The sequence below is a fragment of the Aedes albopictus genome, chromosome 2 (genome assembly GCF_035046485.1).
Source record: "Aedes albopictus strain Foshan chromosome 2, AalbF5, whole genome shotgun sequence".
Taxonomy (NCBI): Eukaryota; Metazoa; Arthropoda; class Insecta; order Diptera; family Culicidae; genus Aedes; species Aedes albopictus.
Window position 1 is genome coordinate 140,032,222 of NC_085137.1, and position 20,123 is coordinate 140,052,344.

Below are 20,123 nucleotides of genomic sequence, written 5' to 3' on the forward strand. Positions count from 1 at the left end.
TGAGGAAGAAGTGGAACAACCATTGCACAATTATCAATTATCAGTCAGTCAGTTCTCCATGCCATTCAAATGGAATTGATCCGTGTGATTGAGCTATTACTGTAATCGGAGTACACGTGTCTGTCCAAGCATTAGAAAGCGGATTTAAAGGTACAAATCTGAAGTACACTCAATCGCAGAGGTTATTCTGCAGTGTTCGAGAAGTCGGTATAAGCTTTTCCTCAATTGACCGCCCGGCAAACAAATTGCTGGAATTGTATTTTTCCTCGAATGTTGCAGGAAAATGAAACTGTACGCGACGCGCAACTCGTACTGAATGAAAATTTCACCCATTCATTTCCACGCAAAGGCATGCACGCATGCCGAAAGAGTGACTGGGCGGCTACCGCTTCGCTCTCTCTTTCTCTGCGTGGCTCTCTTGCTAAAGCACACCGTAGCTCAAAAGTGCCATTTACACTTATCAATAAATTTATTCAACCAAGAGGTTCAATCCTTCCTTCAACTTCATCAAGAAACACAAATTGATAGAAATATTGCTAAATGTATTGCTTGCATTTTTATTGCGAAGAAGATGGATGATAATGTTGAATCTTGATATAAATACTGACCAACCTGCAAAAGCGAGATTGAGGTTGGTGTTTATATCTTCAATAATTTCCCCTCCGAAAGATTGATCCAACCACCGCTATCATCCAGTTTGACCAAACCATCAAGATCATCCAAGTCCGTGAAACTTTCCCCTTGAGTTGTTTTATTCGATCAATCCAGCAGGGTAAAAGAGAAGGCAGATTGAGCGAAGACCATTCCATCAGTGAGGAAGAGATAGCAATTCACCAACATTCAGCGCGTGGTTCACGGCGTTCATGGTGGCCAGCTAATTTGAATTTTATGGAATGCTTTGAAAGCAAATTTTTAGAAATAAAGTGTCACGTTTTTGCATTGTAAATAAAATAAAGACTTGATCATTAGAAAAGTGCAAATTTCGATATTTCACTTGCTTATTCAATTCCATTAATGATTATGAAAAAAATAATGTTTTGATGATTCTGGTTATTTACCACGCCATATTCGATTTTTTTGTAAGCATTCATAAACTCTTATTTATTGAACCCAATCTCTCGGATAAGTATGATGAATTGGTAAATAGTGGATCTATCTACTAATTCATCATGCTATTTTTCCTAATGTCTTGAGAAGGTTAATGTTTTTTTAATTTCTAACACAAGTTATGAACTTCTACCGGTGAACCAAAATATTTCATACAAAATGGAGCTTAAACAATAAGTATAAACAGTTAGGTTCGAACTTCAACATGTAAATTTGGAAATCACTCTAAGGGGCTTTTCCCTCTTACAAAATTTAAAGTTAAAAATAAATAAATAATTAAATAATAGTTAGGTTCGAACAAGTTTTGATTTTTGCTAATGTCATAGTAAATATGTAAAGCAGTAGAGGTTTGGAAAACAATGGCTGATAAGAGGTTATTGCCATATTGATTTGGTTGTTTCGGCTATAATTGAAAATGTTTGCTTTATCCGTTATTAACAGGTTTATCTATAGCTAGATTGATTACTGAACGATGATTAAATTATATGCCTTGAGAGTGACTTTGAGTATTATTGGCAGTGTTTCTCTCTTTGCCATAAGAGTTTTTTGTCGTCCAAATAGCTTGAAACTTAGTTGTAAACAGTTTGATTGGCAAAAATGTGACGCCAACTTTCAGTTTATCAGACTTTAGATAACACCCCATGACGAAGAGAACAAAGCTGTCGAAAATATACTGAGTTTTGTAGCATTTTATACTAAAGGTACTAGAAAATCGCATATGCGTTAGTGGAAATTAAAGATGTGATATAAAACATGATGAACCAATGTTAAATATTAAACATTATTCCTAAATAATCTAATGAAAATTTACGATGCGCAACATGTGCTTGAAAATGTTTATTTGGCAGCGCTTTCTTGTTTCCTTTATTCCACCATTCTATCAATTATTTCTTTCTCAAGGATTATTGATGAAATCACGAGGATCAAACCAATTATCAATCCAATATCTTTCACGAGAGATAGATCAAGCCGAGGCTCGAGCAGAGAGAAAATCTCCTGGCAGTATGAGAGAAGTTGATGCATAAAGAGAAAAAAAAAAACAAGTGTCCGTGCATGCTTATCATACGTGCACAGCTAGCAAAGCAAAGCCTTTTATTGAATCAATGCGTCGTCGGTGGGTGTGCGGTTGATTTTCAGTCCTACCGATCCCAATGCCCAATGAATACAATGCATTTCTGTCACATTTTTATTTATATTTTTAATGAATTTTCTATTCACATTAATTCTTCTTCTAAGCTTTACCATTTTTACATATGTAATCAAACATTTTACATATTTTTTTATTACGAAAAGTTTTTGGACAGCCAATGGGATGGGACTCGAAACACCATCAGTGCCGTCTTGCTGAATTACCTTTATATTTCGACATTACACAAAATTACTACAGAAGGGTGTTATTTGTCAGAAGGGGGTATTTCTAATTTATAGGCAACGCAGCTAAGCATGTTACCACCATAATGTGCAAATTATTAATTAACTGGTGTTAGAAACCGCCAGTGCACCAGTAATTTTTAGCAAAGTTCTGTGGGACACCAACCGAGTTATAAGATTACACAAAAAATGTTGTGAACTGTTTATTATCACTAATGCATTGTAATCGTTGAGTTCATTACATTTACCTCTGCATTAATTACTTTACATAAACTTTGCATAAATTTACTACATTACTTCTGCATAAATTGTTTTTTTTTGTTCGATGATTTATTACATCTGAATTCAGTTTTTTTGTGTAATATATTTAGCTATTGAAATTTATTTAAATTTAAATTTATTTAAATTTTAATTTATTTAAATTTAAAAAAAAATACGGCAACACGGCAGAATGCTCTGCAATGATGACGCTCTCGTTCACGCGCTGCTGCATTGAAAGAATGATAGGTTGATCTGGAGGGGAAATATTGAACCAATCAATTGATCCATGGAATAATTTGACCCATGGTTTGAACAATCTTCGAGAGGATTGATGTAACAATTTTGAAGGTGGGGAAATATTGTAGAGAAAATTGAAGAAAAATGCGCTATGGAGGGGAAATATTGCTGTGTGGTTGATCAAACGGAAGATAGGGGAAAAGTTGAATGATTGATGTCAATCTATGTTTGAACAATATTATACATTCAATGTTTCCATAAAACGGCAAACTATTGATCAATATATGCACCGTGTGACTGGCGCTAAATGCGACGTTGCCAAACTTAGCAGCTGCCCCGCGAGCGCAAGCAAACAATCTTCCCTTTCCTCCACCACCGACGAGGCCCACGTCCATTGGAAGAAGTGAACAAAAATTTTACTAATACATTGCCAATGCAACACAGAACAGTCCCACACAAGTAAACAGAGTTCTTGTTTGCATATACAGTGCTCCCGTGTACTTCTGGAAGTGAACTGAGGCGAAAGATGTTTGGGCGATGCTATCACATGTGCGTATCGCATGCTTCAGCGTCCTGGAGTCGGGCAGCGGCTGGGTGGTGGCATAGAGAGATTAGGTTGGAAAATTGACTAGATTCCTATTGGATACGTACAGGTATCTCACAGTGGTTTGTTCACTTGAAGTTGTGAACATCAAAAGGGTCGAATGGAGAGTTTATAAATTAGAATGATTTATTTTATTTTTTGTCAACTGTGTAGTGCACGCAGTGGACCTATGGACGAGACGCCACTGGATGGAGTCCTTGCTTCGACCAATCCGGATCCCAAGGCAATGTTGCGCTTGTCCCAGATCTTTCATCCGAAAGCAACTTGATAATTGATGCTTCAATTTGTTCTTCCAGGCTTCGTCGTTGCTGAAGATCATCAGGTCGTCGACATATATCGCAACGAACATCATTTTGCCTCCTCTGATGCCGACGTACACGCACGGGTCGAATTGTGATGGTACCAGGCCGAAACGTCGCAGAGCCGCATCCAGTTTGTGGTTCCAAACTCGGCTCGACTGCTTCAAGCCATACAATGCCTTGTTTAGCTTGCACACCATCGTCTTTCGTTTTCCGTCTACGAAGCAGGGGGGCTGCTCCATGTAAATCTCTTCGTCGAGATCCCCTTGCAGAAAGGCCGTTACTGCATCCATCTGGTCTATCGCGAGGTCGTGCTTCACAGCGAGGGCGAAAAGGTATCGCAGCGAACTGTATCGCACAACGGGAGCGTACGTTTCATCGTAATCTACCCCCTTTCGCTGGGAATAGCCTTTTATGACCAAACGTGCCTTGTGTCGTTGAGGATTTCCGGCCGCATCACACTTCGTCTTGTACACCCATTTGCACTTGATCGCTTTCCGGCCCTTCGGGAGCGGGGTGAGGGTCCAGGTGTTGTTGTCCACCAGCGCGTCGAACTCCTCCTGCATGGCACGTTTCCATGCGTCGCTATCGTCCCGGGCCAGCGCTTCTTGGTGCGAAGCGGGGTCGTCTCCTGATCCGCCATCCATGCCAGATGCCATCGCCACAAGACCATCGTCATCGTTTGGTCTGCCGGTGCTGTCGTCATCGGGGAACCCATGGAAGTCGCTCGAATCATCGTCGGAGGTTGGCTGTGGAAGTGTTAAACCGGGTAGGCCAGTGGTATCAACAAGAAAATGTTTGTACTTGCCTGGCAGGACGTGCTCCCGTTCGCTGCGCCTCAACACCTTTGACCGAGGTGGTTCTGAAGATTGTCGCGAAGGGAGCACAAGGTCAGTTAACGTAGAGGTGCTTGTATCACATTCTTGGCTTGAAACGCATTCACCGTAGTCGTCATCTGATTCCGCTTCATCTTCAATTACTGGATGCTCTGGTCGCGCCACAGGTTCCTCCGGAACGGGGGTCACAAACGGCTCACCGAAATCCAGTTGAACGAACGTCGTAGGCCTCCTGCGTGGTTCCGCCGGAGACTTCGCATCAGATGAAACGCCTTCATCCAGAAACACGACCTCTCGACTCACGATGGTTGACTTCCTCTTCGGATCGTATAACCGATATCCTTTGGTTTCTTCATCGAAGCCCGTCAATATGCATTCATGGGATTTGGGATCCCACTTGCGCCGCTTCTGTTTTGGAATTTGAACCATCGCTTTCGTTCCAAACACGCGCAGATGTGAAAGGTGTGGTTTCCTTCCACTCCACGCTTCCTCTGGAGTCATATTGTGCCCACGAGTAGGAGAACGGTTGATGAGATAAACCGCGGTGGATACGGCCTCCGCCCAGAAGCCTTTCGATAGGTTGCCTTCGAACAACAAACATCGTGCCATCTCCACGATAGTCCGGTTGGCACGCTCCGCCAGGCCGTTTTGCTGTGGCGTGTATTCGTTGGTCGTTTCGTGTCGGATGCCTTCCTTCTGTAAGTAACCTTGAAAACTTTTGTTGAGGTATTCCTTACCGTTGTCAGTCCGGATCGCCTTGAGCTTCTTGCCGCTTTGACGCTCCGCCATCGCGTGGAATCTCTTGAACACTGCGAACACTTCATCTTCTGATTTCGTTTTCAGGAAGTACACGAACATGCGTCTGGTCTTGTCGTCGATGAACGTGATGTAGAACCGATTGCCCCCAATCGAGTTCGTCTCCATCGGACCGCTGATGTCGGAATGAACCAGCTGCAGGACGTCCGCCGCACGCGAACCGTTCTTCGGAAATGGTAATTTCGATTGCTTTCCCATCGGGCAGATTCGGCAATCCGCACCCGCTTGATTGATGAGTGTGATGCCGGTCGCCAGACCACCAGCAAGCTTCTTCAAATTTCCGGCCCCGAGATGCCCCATCCGTTTGTGCCAGAGCTCGAAACTTCCAGCGGCAGCATTACATGACATGGCCTTTTGTCTGCTACTCACCGCCTGGTCCAGCTTGAATTGATTGTTGGAGTGGCTCGCAGTTGCCACCAACTCGCCGTTCGGATTATGCACTTCGCAGCCGTCGTTGTCAAACTTGACCGAGTACCCCTTCTGCACGATTCTACTCACCGAGAGAAGATTTGACGTCAATCCGGGAATCAGTTGCACGTCACTGACCGTAACGCCGTCTAGATCGCCTCTGCATTTCGGCTGGAGATTTGCCGAACCGCAGGCAACGATGTCCATCGTACCACCATTCGCTGCAACAACCTTACCGTTGGCGTTTTCGAGGTTCTCCAGGAGCTGCTTGTTGCTCGTCATGTGCGCATACGCCGCCGAGTCGAAAATCCAGTCGTTCGTGTCCCCCTTGCCAAACGTGGAAAGCACCGTGCAAAACGTCTCACCTTTCCTGGAATCCTTGCAGTCCCTTGCGATGTGTCCATGCTGACCACATTTTCTGCATTTCGGGCCCTTGGATGCAGTAGGCTGGTTTTTCGATTTGAAATTTTCTTTCCGTTTGTTGGTAGCGAAGGCTTGGCTGTTTTTCCGGTTGCTTAGCAACGGTTGCTCTTGAAGCAGCTTGGTTTTCACGAAGTCTCCTGTTATGGCAACGCCGGAATTTTCCAACGCCATGATCATGGGTCGATATTCGTCCGGGAGACCAGCCAGGAGGATCATTCCGACCCACAGATCCGGTAACTTGAATCCGATGCCGTTCAGTTGATTCGCCGTCGAAATTACCTGGTTCACGTACTCGTCCATTGAGCCGCACGATTCCAGATCCGACTTGATGAGCTTGTGGAGCAAGCCGATTTGCCGGGACAGTCCTTTATCTTCAAACGCCGTTTCCAATTTGTCCCACGCGGCGCGGGCCGATTCCGCGTCTTCGATGTGGACGTAGATTGACGGGTCCAGAAGCAGGATCAGCTTCAACCGGGCTTGCAGGTCCTTCCGCTCTTCTATCGCTTCGAATGTTCCGTCGTCGTTCTGCTTGGGCTTCACGGCATCCCAGAGTCCTTCCAGCTGAAGAAAAGTTTTCGCTGCGAACTTCCATGACGACCAGTTTTGGCGTCCTGCCAGTCGTTCGATGGGCGGGAGGCTTGAAGATCCGCCGAAGCTTGATTGACTTCGAGAACTTTCCATCTTCCAGAACTAAACTTTTTTCAGCGACAGGCCCATAACCTGTAGAGAGTAGCTAAGACGTCTGTCTTCGGTAGTGGTTAAAAAGGAACTAATTTATTAAGCAAAATGTCATCTATAACTAGAATTATCAAGGCTTGCTGTGATTGACTTCAACACCATCATCTGCGATGTCTTTAGGGGATTCGCTCGAAAGCACACCATGCAGTTTCGTATCACCTTTCGTATTGTGCCTTTCACGTTCAGTGGCCAATATCGTTGTCGCACAATGGCAAGCAGACCTCGTTGTCCAATATGCAGGTTTTGCAGGTGCAGATACCGAACGAGTGATTCAGTGATGGGGTGCTTCGCTGGCAGCAGCATTTGGTGACGGCTGTCGTATGGTATGAACGCTCGTTTAATTCGACCGCCAACTCGCAAAATGCCGTCCTCGGGGTCTACGAACGCCTTCAATCCGTTGAGTCGTTTTCTAGTGTCCGCACCGTTTTTTAGTACTCGAATTTCCGGCTGGAACGTTTCGTGTTGCACCAATCGCACTACCACAAGCGTTGCCCTTTGTGTTTCTTCGGCGGTGAGCGGACCCTTTACCACGTTCTTCTTCTTGGACATGATGTACGTCACGAACCGCACCAAGTAGGCCATGTAACGTACAATCTTCATGAAACAACTCACCTTGTCAAAAATCGGCATTCGTTCAGCAGCAGCGCCAGTCACAGCCAGTACTACGCTCGTTCGCATCTCCGGCAGTTCTTCGTCCGGAATTTCAGCTCCCTTCGCCGTATCAACGATTGAGTTGCTGAATGTGGGCGGACCAGTCCACCACATCTTGGATTCGCCCAATTTTTTCGGCTGTTCTCCCCGGGATATCAAGTCGGCGGGGTTCTCGTGAGTGGGAATGTAACTCCAGCTGCAACTCGGGTCCAGCTTTTGTATTTCGATTACTCGATTCGAGACGTAGGTATGTAGCAGATGCGGGGGTTTTTTGATCCATGCCAGTACAATTTTCGAGTCACTCCAGAGTGAAACTGATTCATATTCTAATTCCGTAGCATCCATCACTTTGACGGTCAGACGAGCGAGCAGTACAGCCGCCAGCAGCTCGGCACGTGGGGTCGTGATGGCTTTATTTCTCGCCTTCTTCTTCGGCAGAATGCGAGATTTGCTGCAGATCAACCGCATTTCGGTTGAGTCGTCTGGAAAAACTGCACGTACGTAGAGGCACGCTCCGTAGGCTAAGTCGGAGGCGTCCGAGAACCCGTGAAGCTCAAGTTTAGTCGCACCAGTCCAATTGATCCACCTTGGCAATCTCACATCGTTCAGGACTAGCATCTCGGTTCTGAAGTTCCGCCACTTGGAACTGATCTCGTCAGGGACTGGATCGTCCCAATCGATCTGCAACTCGCCAATTTGTCGCAGGATCATCTTCGCTGTCGTAATTACCGGACCGAAAAAGCCCAGCGGATCAAATATCTTGGCTAACTGGCTGAGAAGTTTTCTACGTGTGATACCGTCCATGTTCTCACAATCAGGCACCGACACAGAGAACCAGTCTTCCGTTGGGTTCCAGACTACGCCCAAAGTCTTTACGATCACTTTCGAGTTGTTGTCACTAACCACGAAGGAGGTTCCTCGCAGTTCTTCAGGAATATCTTGTAGGATTTGGGAGTGGTTGGCACACCACTTGTGAGCACCGAAGCAGCCTTTCTCCAGTAGACCCGTGACTTCTCGTTGCAACTGGCATGCTTCATTTAGCGTATCGGCTCCCGTCAAAATATCGTCCATATATGTTTCCTTTTCGATGACTTTGGCGGCTTCCGGAAATTCTTCCTGGTGGTCAGCAGCAACTTGCTTCAGCGACATAGTTGCTTGAAACGGTGAAGGGCCCAGACCATACGTAACAGTCTGCAACTCTCGAACGGTGAGAAAGTCGTTTCTGTCGTACCTCCAGAAGATGCGTTGGAACTTGGTATCTTGTTGATGGACGCCAACTTGACGAAACATTTGCGGAATGTCCAGCGTGAACACGTATCGAAACCTTCGGAAACGTAGCAGAATTGCGATTAGGTCGTTCTGGACGGTTGGGCCCGTCATCAGCACGTCATTGATAGAAACACCCGTCGTCGTTTTAGCGGATCCATCGAAAACGACTCTCAGTTTGGTCGTTGTGCTGGTAGGTCTCAGGATGCAGTGGTGTGGCAAGTAGTATACCGATCCCGGCTGCTCGTTCGGTTCTTCTTGCACCTCTCTCATGTGCCCGAGTCGTTCGTACTCGCGGATGAAATCTGAGTACTGTTCCTTGAGTGCTGGTTGCTGGTCCAATTTACGTTCCTGGTTCAGAAAGCGTTTCAGCGCCATCTCTCGTGAGTCTCCGAGTTCTTGTTTGTGTTCGTTAAACGGATGCCGTACTACGTACCTGCCTTCCTGATTTCGCTGATGCGTGCGTTGGAAATGCTCCAGACATTTGGCATCGTCTGCCTTGGTAGGCATCCGAAGTTCGTCACAGGCCTCCACCTTGTAGAAGCCTTTCAGCAGTTCGATGAGGGGCTCGTCGTCGGCAGTTTGGCAGAAAGTACGAGCGATGACCCGCGTGTCGGTGGCAATCGTTCCTCCTGCAATCCATCCGAGCTTGGTATTCTTGAGAATTGGAAGGTTCGGACCAAGTTCGTATTGGCCATCTTCCAGCAGCTTCCAAAACAATTCGGCGCCGATAAGCATATCGACAAGTCCTCGATGGTTGAACGTCGGATCGGCCAGTAGTTGTTCGGCTGAGATGGGCCATTCCGAAACGTCAAAAGATGTGACCGGCAGGTCACCGGTTATTCGGGGGGTCACTAGCAGATCCATGTCAGCGGCGAAGTCTGTGTGACAGGATCTGATCGTGGTGCACAGCATACGGCAGATCCGAGTTTTGTTGCCGTTCAGACCACTAACTGTGAAGTCAGTGGGCACCGTTTTCAAGGAAAGAAGATTCGCGAATCGCTCCGTGACGAAATTCATCTGGGACGCAGAATCGAGGAGCACTCGGCATGGGTATGGAGTGCTGCACAAGCCGTCGACCAAAACGACGGCAGTCGAGAGCAAAGTATGCTTCGTAGAGTTCCCGGTGCTTGCACACAGGGTCGTTGATGTTCCTGCAACCGGGTTCGTAGACACGTTTACATCAGCCTTTGTGGCCAACGTCGAGGAAGTTTCGGTTGGTTGGGAAGTAATTACGCTTGTTGAGGTCTTCTTCGATGAATCCTCACCGTGGAGTGTAGTATGATGCTTTTTACCACACTCGCGGCAAGAATGTGACGAAGAACAGGCATTGGTTCGATGGCCTCTCGCCAGGCAGTTGAAGCAGGCACCACACTTTTTCAACAGTTCGTATTTCTCACTAACACTTTTGTTTTTGAAGGCTTCGCACTTCCAAAGTTCATGGCTAGCCTTGCACAACGGACACTTTTGTTCAAGTTTCTCGGATTTATGTTCACTTGTCACCAGCGTGTGGCTTCTAGCCACCGCTTTTGGTTTAGCACTCTCCGTCAGCGGCTTCACAGTCGTGTCAAGTTTCTCACAAATTCGACACTGCTCTTGCAGGAAATCCATGGTGGCAGCATACGTTGAAAGCACGTTTTTCTTTTGGCGGGCTTCCCAGGACTTCCGAAGCTTCTTATCCATTTTCGCGGCGATAAGATTCACCAGCATTTGCTCTCCGAGTCCATCCACAGGCAGGTTCTGGTGCTTCAATGCCTCCACGTTCCTGGTGCAAGTGTCGATCATCTTCCTCATGTTAGTTGCATTCTCCTGTCCAACCTTCGGCAGGTTGAACAAATTTTCGACGTGTTTGTCGACGACGACGCGTTTATCTTCGTATCGTTCAGTGAGCACTCTCCAGGCGGCATTATAGTCATTATTATTGACCAGGTCCTGATCGATGATGCCGGCTGCTTTCCCTACGAGACTGTTCCGCAGGTGGAACAGCTTCAGTGCAGGTTCCTCCTGCTGATACCGGTTCATCACAGTGGTGAACATCGCTTTGAACGAGTACCACTTTTCATACGACCCGTCAAAGGTCGGCAAAGGAACTTGCAACGGAGGGAGATATGGCTGGATCGGTATCGCTGGCTGCACAGCAGCGTTCGGAGGTCCGACCGGCGGAGCTGCTTCAATTTTCGCTTCCGTCGCCGCCTCAATCAGCGTGCACAACTGAATGGAGACATGATTGTAAAGAGATTCGAAGTCGATGTAGCTTTGTGTTTCTTCCTGCTGCCTTTTCTCAGAGAGCGGTAGTGCATGGATCTGATTCTGTATCGCATTACATTCATGATAACAGTTCTCCACTGTTTTCTGATGAAGCTGGAGGAAATGAATGTTTTCGATGTTCGGATTCGGCTGATCATCGCTGTGCCACAAAGCAGCCCGCACTCGAGCCACCTTCCCGTAAACTGCCGCGCGTTGATTAATCAGCCCTCTAAGCTGGTCATCCATCTTCTTCAAATCTTCTTTCTTCTGTTTTTCCACTTTCTGCTCTGCAATCGGCGTGCTCAAATTCTGCTGTGGCGTTCGCGGTGTTTTCGGCATAGTTATCAAAGTCACCCTATGCAACAGTAGAAGTATCTTCCTTCTCACTCGCGCACGGAATATCCATCGAACACACGCACAACTGTTTTCACCGCCGCCATTTGCAAAATCACACTTGCAACCTAGCCGGACAAAGACAATGTTCTTGTCTCAGCTGCCGATTGCCGCTGCGTTGAATCCGTTTCGGAACGGATCGGAATAGGAATAATCCTTCGAATTTCTTTTAGAAATCACGGAAAACACTGCGCGAATAGCACCGATGTTTCACTTTCAGTAGTGACCGCCACGAGACAAGCTGCCAGCGCGTCACTAACACTTGTAGGGCCGCAGCGCGAACAAATGCTCGAGTCGAAATTTTCACTCGGAATCGCGAAACTTTCCCGTAAATCACGTCGAAATCACCGGTTTCTTATCCGGTTCTAGAAGGACCACATGTTTCGTGGCATCGAGTGGACTGTAAAATCTCTTCTTCGGATCGGAGTCACGCACGGGAGCGGAAAAAACCGACGGGAAATTCTGTCCGTAGCCAAGCAATAAAACGCGTCTCGATTCTCTTGACTATGGAACTCAACTGCTTTTATTAAGAAGAAATACATGGGGACAAATTCAATTTATGTTTGTGTGTGTGTGTGGGTTTACATATAGTGTATTAATGGTGTTTTTTGCTCTTCTGTCGTAGGGATGCGCAGCTCGCCGAACAATTGTAACTCGAAAGAACAGCCTATGTAGAAAAGAAGGGAAAATCTATGTTGAAAAAGTAAGCAGTTGTGATGCCGATAATTTCCTGAAAAGTGCAATTCGAAAGAACAGCCTATGCAGCAAAGAAGGAAAAGTCTATGTTGAAAATGAAAGCAGTTATAATTCCAATAATTGTACCAATTGCCTAAATTCTAAAAAAAAGTTTGTTTAAAAAAAGGAACAGTGTTGGGTTTTTGAATGCCGCAAGGAAAACAATGTCACCACAGACAAACAGACGTAACACTTCGAACATTTTTCGATTTAAATTTTAGTCTCGAAAATAGGTTCGCTTAATTCTAAAAGGACTGAATTTGGCCAATCATTAACTAGGTGGCAGTAGTGAGCAAACGTCAAACTCAAACACCGACTTCTTTTTTGCATAGGCTGTTCTTTCGAATTGCACTTTTCGGGAAATTATGGGCATTACAGCCTCCACCGGTGTTACAATTGCTGTTATATTTATTTCATTTTTTTTTTTCTAAATTTCTAAACACCTGTGCTTGTAAACACCTGTGCCGATAATTACCCGAATAGTGTAACTTGAAAGAATAGCCTATGCAGAAAAGAAGGAAAAAACTACGTAGAAAATGTAAGAAATTTTGATGCCGATAATTTACTGAAAAGTACAATTCGAAAGAACAGCCTATGCAGAAAAGAAGGAAAAATGTATGTTGAAAAAGTAAGCAGTTGCGATGCCAATAATTATACCAATAGCCTAAATTGTAAAGGCAAATCATGCTTATTTCCGAAGTTTTTCTTGTCAAATAAGAATTTTTGGCAGGATGTTTCTTCCGGTGATTTTTTACGAATAAATATTTGATTTTTAGCTATTAATATAAACCATTCAGAATTAAAGCAATAGTTTTATTTTTTTCTGGGGAATGGTACATTCTGGGGAATGGAATTCTGGGGAATGGTACATTCTGGGGAATGGGTTTCTGGGAAATGGTTTTCTGGGGAATGGTACATTCTGGGGAATGGAATTCTGGGGATTGGTTTTCTGGGGAATGGTTTTCTGGGGAATGTTATAGAATCCATTTAGGTATACATTAACTGAAGTAATTAACGCTATCCCGCCTCAGTCCGGAATCTTATCCCAATGGAAATCTGTTTTTGTAGATAAGCGATATAGATTGATTTGAAATGCTCAAACACTCTTCTTCTCCTTACAGGTCGGCAATTCGTGCCTCAACTGCAACCGAATGGAGCAAACCGAGTGTGAGTGTCCGTGCGAATGTCCCCTGGATTACTACGAAGATGGCCAGTCATCGGGTTCAACATGTCATCAAGCGGAAAGCACCAATCCGGGACGTAAGCCTTCGCCACAATCCATCCCGCTCTGTTCACCCCTCCCGGAGGATCTGATTTCGATGAACGCCCTCAATTTCGAGAGTGAATACGAACTTAAAAGTTGCAGCAACATCAACTGCGAGGATTACACGACGCAGAGCGAGTGTCTCGGTAGGTTTTCTTTCACAGGCGATGTTGTGTTATGTGGAATTGTAACCTTTTATGTTTCCAGGGCTCGTTGGATGTGAGTGGTGTCAAGTGGACATCGATGGAGAAAACACTCTGACGACACCGTTCTGCACGTCGCAGTTGACCTGTTTCAATGGCGTCTTCGGTTCAGCAACTCCTTACGGTGATATCATGAGCAATAACATTATGGAATCGGTTTTGCCACCCGCTTACAGTGCTATTGGACCTGTAGCCGGAGCGATCCTTGCTCTCTGTTTGGTGGTTGGGTTCGCCATGTACTGTTATCGACAGAATACCGACCAAAGTGGTACATCCGATCAGCTGTACGATGACCTCGTGGCAGATCATTGCAACGGAGTGCCGCTGTCCAGGTTCGACATCGAGGATCACAGTCCTCCGGACGATGGCGACATGGGACGCACGAATGCCAAGCAGAATCTTCTCATGAATGGACAAAGTAACGCCAACTACATGATCTTCCCGAACGTAGCTTCTCCGTATCAGATGTCTTCCAATTACCGGCGGCCGAACGCAGGTTCTTCGGACCACGGTTATTCCACCATGACGCATCACGAGGAATCCGAACACCTTTGCTTATCGAACGCAGAGCCGGTCGCTCCGAACGCTTCCGGAAAGCGTCTCTCGATGTCCGACTCGGCATCGATCAACACCTCGGTCTCGAGTCCTTACAGCAATCACCAGAACTTCCTGGCTCTGTCCAAGCAGCAAACCCCACAGCTGGTGCCCAGTGATGAAGAGCATCAGCAGCAGCAACAGCAGCACAAGTTCATCGATCCTTCACAAACCATTCTCCCTTCACCGACATCCGTGTCGCGGACGGGTATCTACGGCGGCGGTGGAGGAGGACATCACATCCTCGTTCCGGTCACCGTTCATCGAAACATGGACGTTTCCTAACGAACGGTGCTAGGTTATTTATAAGCTCTTAGGCATGTAGAATATCCCCGATCCCCGCTGACCAATTAGTTGTAGTCGTGTTGTTCAGTGTGACCGGATGGAAGTGCAGGAGACGCGAACGCTAGGGTAAGTACCTACCAACCAACCTCCCCCATTGAGTGTACCTTAACCATGAGACCTACGCGAGGCTCACGTATCCACAGAGATTTCCTATAAGTATATGCAACGAATTGAGGACATTTTAGATAGCTCTGTACTGAATAGCTCAGTAATGCTGCAGCAGGCTGCGCTGCTTTATCGTTTGGCGCAGCACTCGTCAGGGGTTAATCGATTCGTTCCCAGAGGGTCATAATAATTCCACGTGCACTATACAAAATCATCATATAGGATCAAGTAGAGGTTTTCTTCAGAACTTATTTTATGCATATTTGAAACAAACATTTTTATGGTTAAATTCATGGAACCGCTAAACATTCGCATGTTTAAATCAACCGTAAAACATGGTTGAATTGATTACAAAGTCTGGTTTAAGCAGTTATAGGTAATTGCGCTTAAAAATTATCTAGCAACATAGTTCTATCCAGTATATGCAAGAGTTTCATGCAACAATTTCTGTAAAAAAATCAGAACGTTCATTCGTAACCCTTGTACGAGATTTTAAGCTTGCATTAATATGTTATGGATGAATTTCTCCAGAGATTCATGATGGGGACAGATATTTCCACACGAATGCAAAGATGTTTTGCCTGCATAATTATTACTATTGTTCATCAATACTGCCCATGATCGCATAATTGTCCCATATGAATAGGAAACCCAGCAAAGATGGGACTGATATGCGATCATGGGCAGAATAGGTTATGGGCAATAGTGGTACCGCCTTCTTTTGATAATTTTATACATAGGATAAAAGCTCCCTTAGTGGAGGTAGTACCAATTGTGGTGGTATAGCCAATTTAGCACTATTTCGACCAAAAAGCTTGCAAATGACATTTTTAATAGATGCATCATAACTCATTAATAACATTAATTCAGTTTTGTGTTCAGGATTTGCCGAAAAACCTATTTTAAACAATTATTTTACCTTCATAATAGGAACCGTGTACCTATAGTTGGTGCAAGTGATTTATTAGCAAAAACTGAAAGAAACAATGGTTTTTACATTTTTCCTAGCAAATTTAGATGAAAAACTACCGATTAACGTTTTCAGAATTTTTATTTTGTGGTGTTATCAATTTTATTCAATTATTTTACTACGAGGAGCTACTAATAGCACCACTATTGGTACATTTACCCTACACATGCACATAAAAAAAAGTTCACGAGTTGAAACAAAAATGGGAACGAATCGATTAATTTTTACTGCGACTAGTTGACAACCAATGTCTAATAATATAATAATAGAATAACCACTTTCCCCACCCTGCAATTTCTACTAACTGTTGACTGACTGTTGAAATTATTACTAAGCATTTAATTATACATCGAGTCTTTAAGAAGTATGGCTTTTGCCAAACCGCTAGAGAATACGAAACGCCATCATGAACGGTTATCCAAATCCTCTCTTCCTATACAGCTGAATGTTTTCAATCGAAACTGAATGTTACTAACTAAAATAGCGCCTAACAGAGCAGCATTAACCATAAGAAATAGGCATCCGTATTAATCATGCATTTCTTATGAAAACGAGTGCATAATTTGACCCAAAACATTTATCCAACATAGACTGACTCATCTCAAAACCAACACACCAACCACCCTCATTTACGGTGGCATTATGGCAATTTTTCACGAACAAAATTTTAGAGCTTACTTACTGTACCAGTTTAACTACAACAAGCTTACGTTTGTCAATTAGATGTGGAAAAAAATCATATGATGTTAACTAAGAAAAAAAGAAAGGTTGTTGCTATCCGGAAAGCATTTCTACTGTAATAGGATGCGCTTCTTTCCCGCATATGGTGCATTTGGAAACTTTGTAATAAGCTTTACTATAATGTAACGAAAATCTAAAAAAAAAAACAGAAAACAATCGGCAATCACTTTTCTGTCGGTGAAATGTTGTGAATTTTAGCATGTTTTTAACGTTAGGCTATAGTTGAATTTATACACTTACGAATATCTAAGAGAGAAACAAAAAAAAAAACGATAAATTTTACCTAGATTTATTATCTGCGGCAACTATTTTCTTCCTTCGCTGGACACTGTCGATCGATGTCGGATGTTGATTTATCGGATGTCCTCATTTTTTACTACATGTATTTTATTTGTAACAAACCGCGAAACTACCAGACCCCATTTCGCGGGGGTCGAAGCGAATTGCAATGAATGTAAGAAAAATATATTGACTAATCATCAAGCAATGATTTCGTTTTCCCTGGATCCGAACAAATCCTTCAATTGGGTGTGACCTGAGATGTTCATTACTGCAATACTGTTGAAGCTGATGTCAGGACTCTGGCCATTTTATGGTTACGGTCAAATTGCGCTCAAAAGTCTGCATCATCAATTGTGTACGGTACCACCGTCTACCGTGGTACGACCTAAAGCGACCAGATGACACAATTACAAACTAGATAGTTTAGCAGTAGTTCATTCTGGAAGACCGGGTTACTGGAACTACGCTCCCGCTTAAGTCCGCTGACGAGAAACGCGCCCGCGAATATTGTAAAACATCACAAAGCTCATGTATGGATAATACGAAATAATACGCTCTTTTTTTGGAATGCCAACGAAATCGACCTACCCGAAAACCTTTTTCATGGCAACGGAACGTTTGCGGAGGCCCAACTGGCAAAGGAGCTAGGTCTTCGCAAAAGCGTGAATCAGTAGATAGTCGACTGCTTGTGAAAGGCTACGCTCATATGACTACGAAGCAGCATTTGGTATAGGGTAGAAACTATAAAACTAGGATAGAATGATTTGAGAAAAATATAAAATATGTTAATTGTAGCGATTTAATACAAAATAAACAATGACTCCTAGAAGGTGACTAAAACATCAATTTTTCAATGATTAAAAAAAAAATGTAAATACGCTTTAAAATACACCAAAAACCGTATTGAGATATACAAAGCAGTCCTAAATATCAGCCAAAAAATTACAAAAATGCTCAAACTATACCCCGTCTAAAGGCGGGGTTGGGTATTACAGTCTGGATTCGCTGGTTGGGTCACGACTGCGCCCCGATTATCGAACCGTGTTCGTTCGTTGGGGCAACTGACAACTGATCAAAATGATCTAGACACACGCAAGTGACAAGAAAGACGTCATGAAACACTCACATACTTGCGCAAACGTTCTGTATACAGGAGCTGTGATGCGACGGCAGTCAGACGTCAAACTCGTTTTGACATCTGTTTTGACATTGACAGTGCTTTTTAGTTGGGTTTTGCCCCAACCAGTGAACATTCAACCATCGAGACAGCCCATCTAACGAGCTCTCAACGAACGAATCGTCACTGTAGAGGGTTAATTGACCAATCCAAATTCCTGTGTGGTAGTGGTTTGTGTTCAGATTTCCCGTGTTAATCTATCTGTAAGAACTTTGTAAACATCTTTTGTTCTCACGTATATGGATAGGCTTGCAGTAGGTTTAGTGAGACTTTTTTTTGGACAACTCAATTCGACAAATGTCGAATAAGCGGGGTACGAATTAAAAAGTGTCGTATTAAAACGTGTCGAACCAGCGGGGTAAGGCGGTATTCAATGTATCTAAATTAGTATCGCCCTCATTTTCATTGAGTTGTCATGCAAGTGCATTGATTGTCTGTGTTCGGATAGGCGAAGGGTCTTCCAGCAACAGTTTATGTGTGCAGCTCAAAGCTAAAAATAGTAGTTTTATTAGAATACATTTCGAGGAAGTCATGTCAGAGCAGTACATTTGATCTTGCCTACACTGAAATAAATTTTGTTGTGGAAACTACCGATTCCATAGTAAAATTACTAACCGTACCTATGATTCTCAACCGACAACAATTTCCAGTTAATTCTACTAAAACACTGTCAACTTAACTAGCAGTGCAGTTAACATTACTAAAAATAATCTTAATTTAACAAATGAGCATTGTATTTTTAACCACACTGTGTTGTAAAATGCGTGTCCGGGAAAAATTAACAATGTTTTGTTGTTGAGACGACTACGCTTTTAGTTGAATTTACTACAATGCATTGTAATTTCAAGCATATTTCAGTTACCTTAACAGATTTTGTTGTCGGTTGAGAATCATAGGTACGGTTAGTAATTTTACTATGGAATCGGTAGTTTTCACAATAAAATTTATTTCAGTGTATACAGAGCCCGCTTCTCTTTGGACGATGCAACCGAACTCGTATATAGCCGTCACCTAAGAGTAGCATTAATCAATAAAGCATAGAACTACGAGGTCAACCTACAAACATACCTAGTCGCAGCAAATGTCTTTATACGCGCGGTGTTACTGCACCCTTAATGAAAGCCGCCGATATGCTACAAATCTGTATTAGAGACCGGCATTTAGACATGTGTGGTGACCTGTAAATGAAATATTTATACACCTTGGCACTAGGTATAGTAATCACCCCAAATGAGTATATTAGGCTTGAGAGTGTAGTGTCTGTCATAGTAAGGCATCGTACACAAATTACGTAACGCTATAGGGGGAGGGGGGGAGTCTAGCTTAGCGTTACGAGCCATACAAAATAATTTTGGTTTTCATACAAAAAGCGTTACATGGGGGGAGGGGGGGGCGTCTGAAATCGCTGATTTTTGCGTTACGTAATTTGTGTACCATGCCTAAGGAGAAAGAGGAACAAGGGAATCGGAACAGTGGAAGATAGCGGCGTCGGTGGTGTAGTGGTAACCGTGGTTGCCTCTCACCCCAGTCGGTCTAGGTTCAATCCTAGTCGACGCCGTCGGTATTTCTGAGACAAAAATATCTGATCACGCCTTCCCTCGGATAGGAAGTAAAGCCGTAGGTCCCGGCCCATGTGTTGATGGGTTCGATATGTAGGGTGTCAGGTGTGTGTGGATGTCTCTCTGACCGTCCGTGTTTAGGCTTAGTACCAGAAATAGGCGGACGTTAAACTAGAGCTGATGCCGAACGGTGTCGGCTCGCCAGAAATAAGAAGAAGAAGAAGAAGAACAGTGGAAGCGTCAGGACTCGACGTGTGTAAGCTGATGTTTGAGGTTTCCGGTAGGATTCCGGAGATCCTTTGGGACAACGGCCTGGTGGAGAGTATCACAGTGGCGATTGAGGATGGGATAAACGAAGGATTATCCGTTTGGTTTGTTCATTCTGAGTAAAAGCAGCAATGGAAAATGGACGGTTCGCATACAGGTTAGAAATTCTAGTTCGGAAGAGGTTCTGAAGTTCGGCTGAAAAAGAGAAGAGATTGTGATTCGTA

At 44.2% G+C, this 20,123-nt stretch overlaps 1 protein-coding gene across 1 annotated transcript in view; it reads left to right on the forward strand.

Moving 5' to 3' along the window:
* LOC109417524 (VWFA and cache domain-containing protein CG16868-like) overlaps window positions 1–15,508 on the forward strand; it is a 29,593-nt gene extending 14,085 nt beyond the window's left edge. Inside the window, exons 4-5 of the mRNA XM_062850526.1 lie at window positions 13,514–13,802; window positions 13,864–15,508. Of these exons, the coding sequence (XP_062706510.1) occupies window positions 13,514–13,802; window positions 13,864–14,738 (1,164 nt within the window). The 3' untranslated portion in view covers window positions 14,739–15,508. The remainder of the gene's footprint in view (window positions 1–13,513; window positions 13,803–13,863) is intronic.
* Window positions 15,509–20,123: the final 4,615 nt, after the last annotated feature.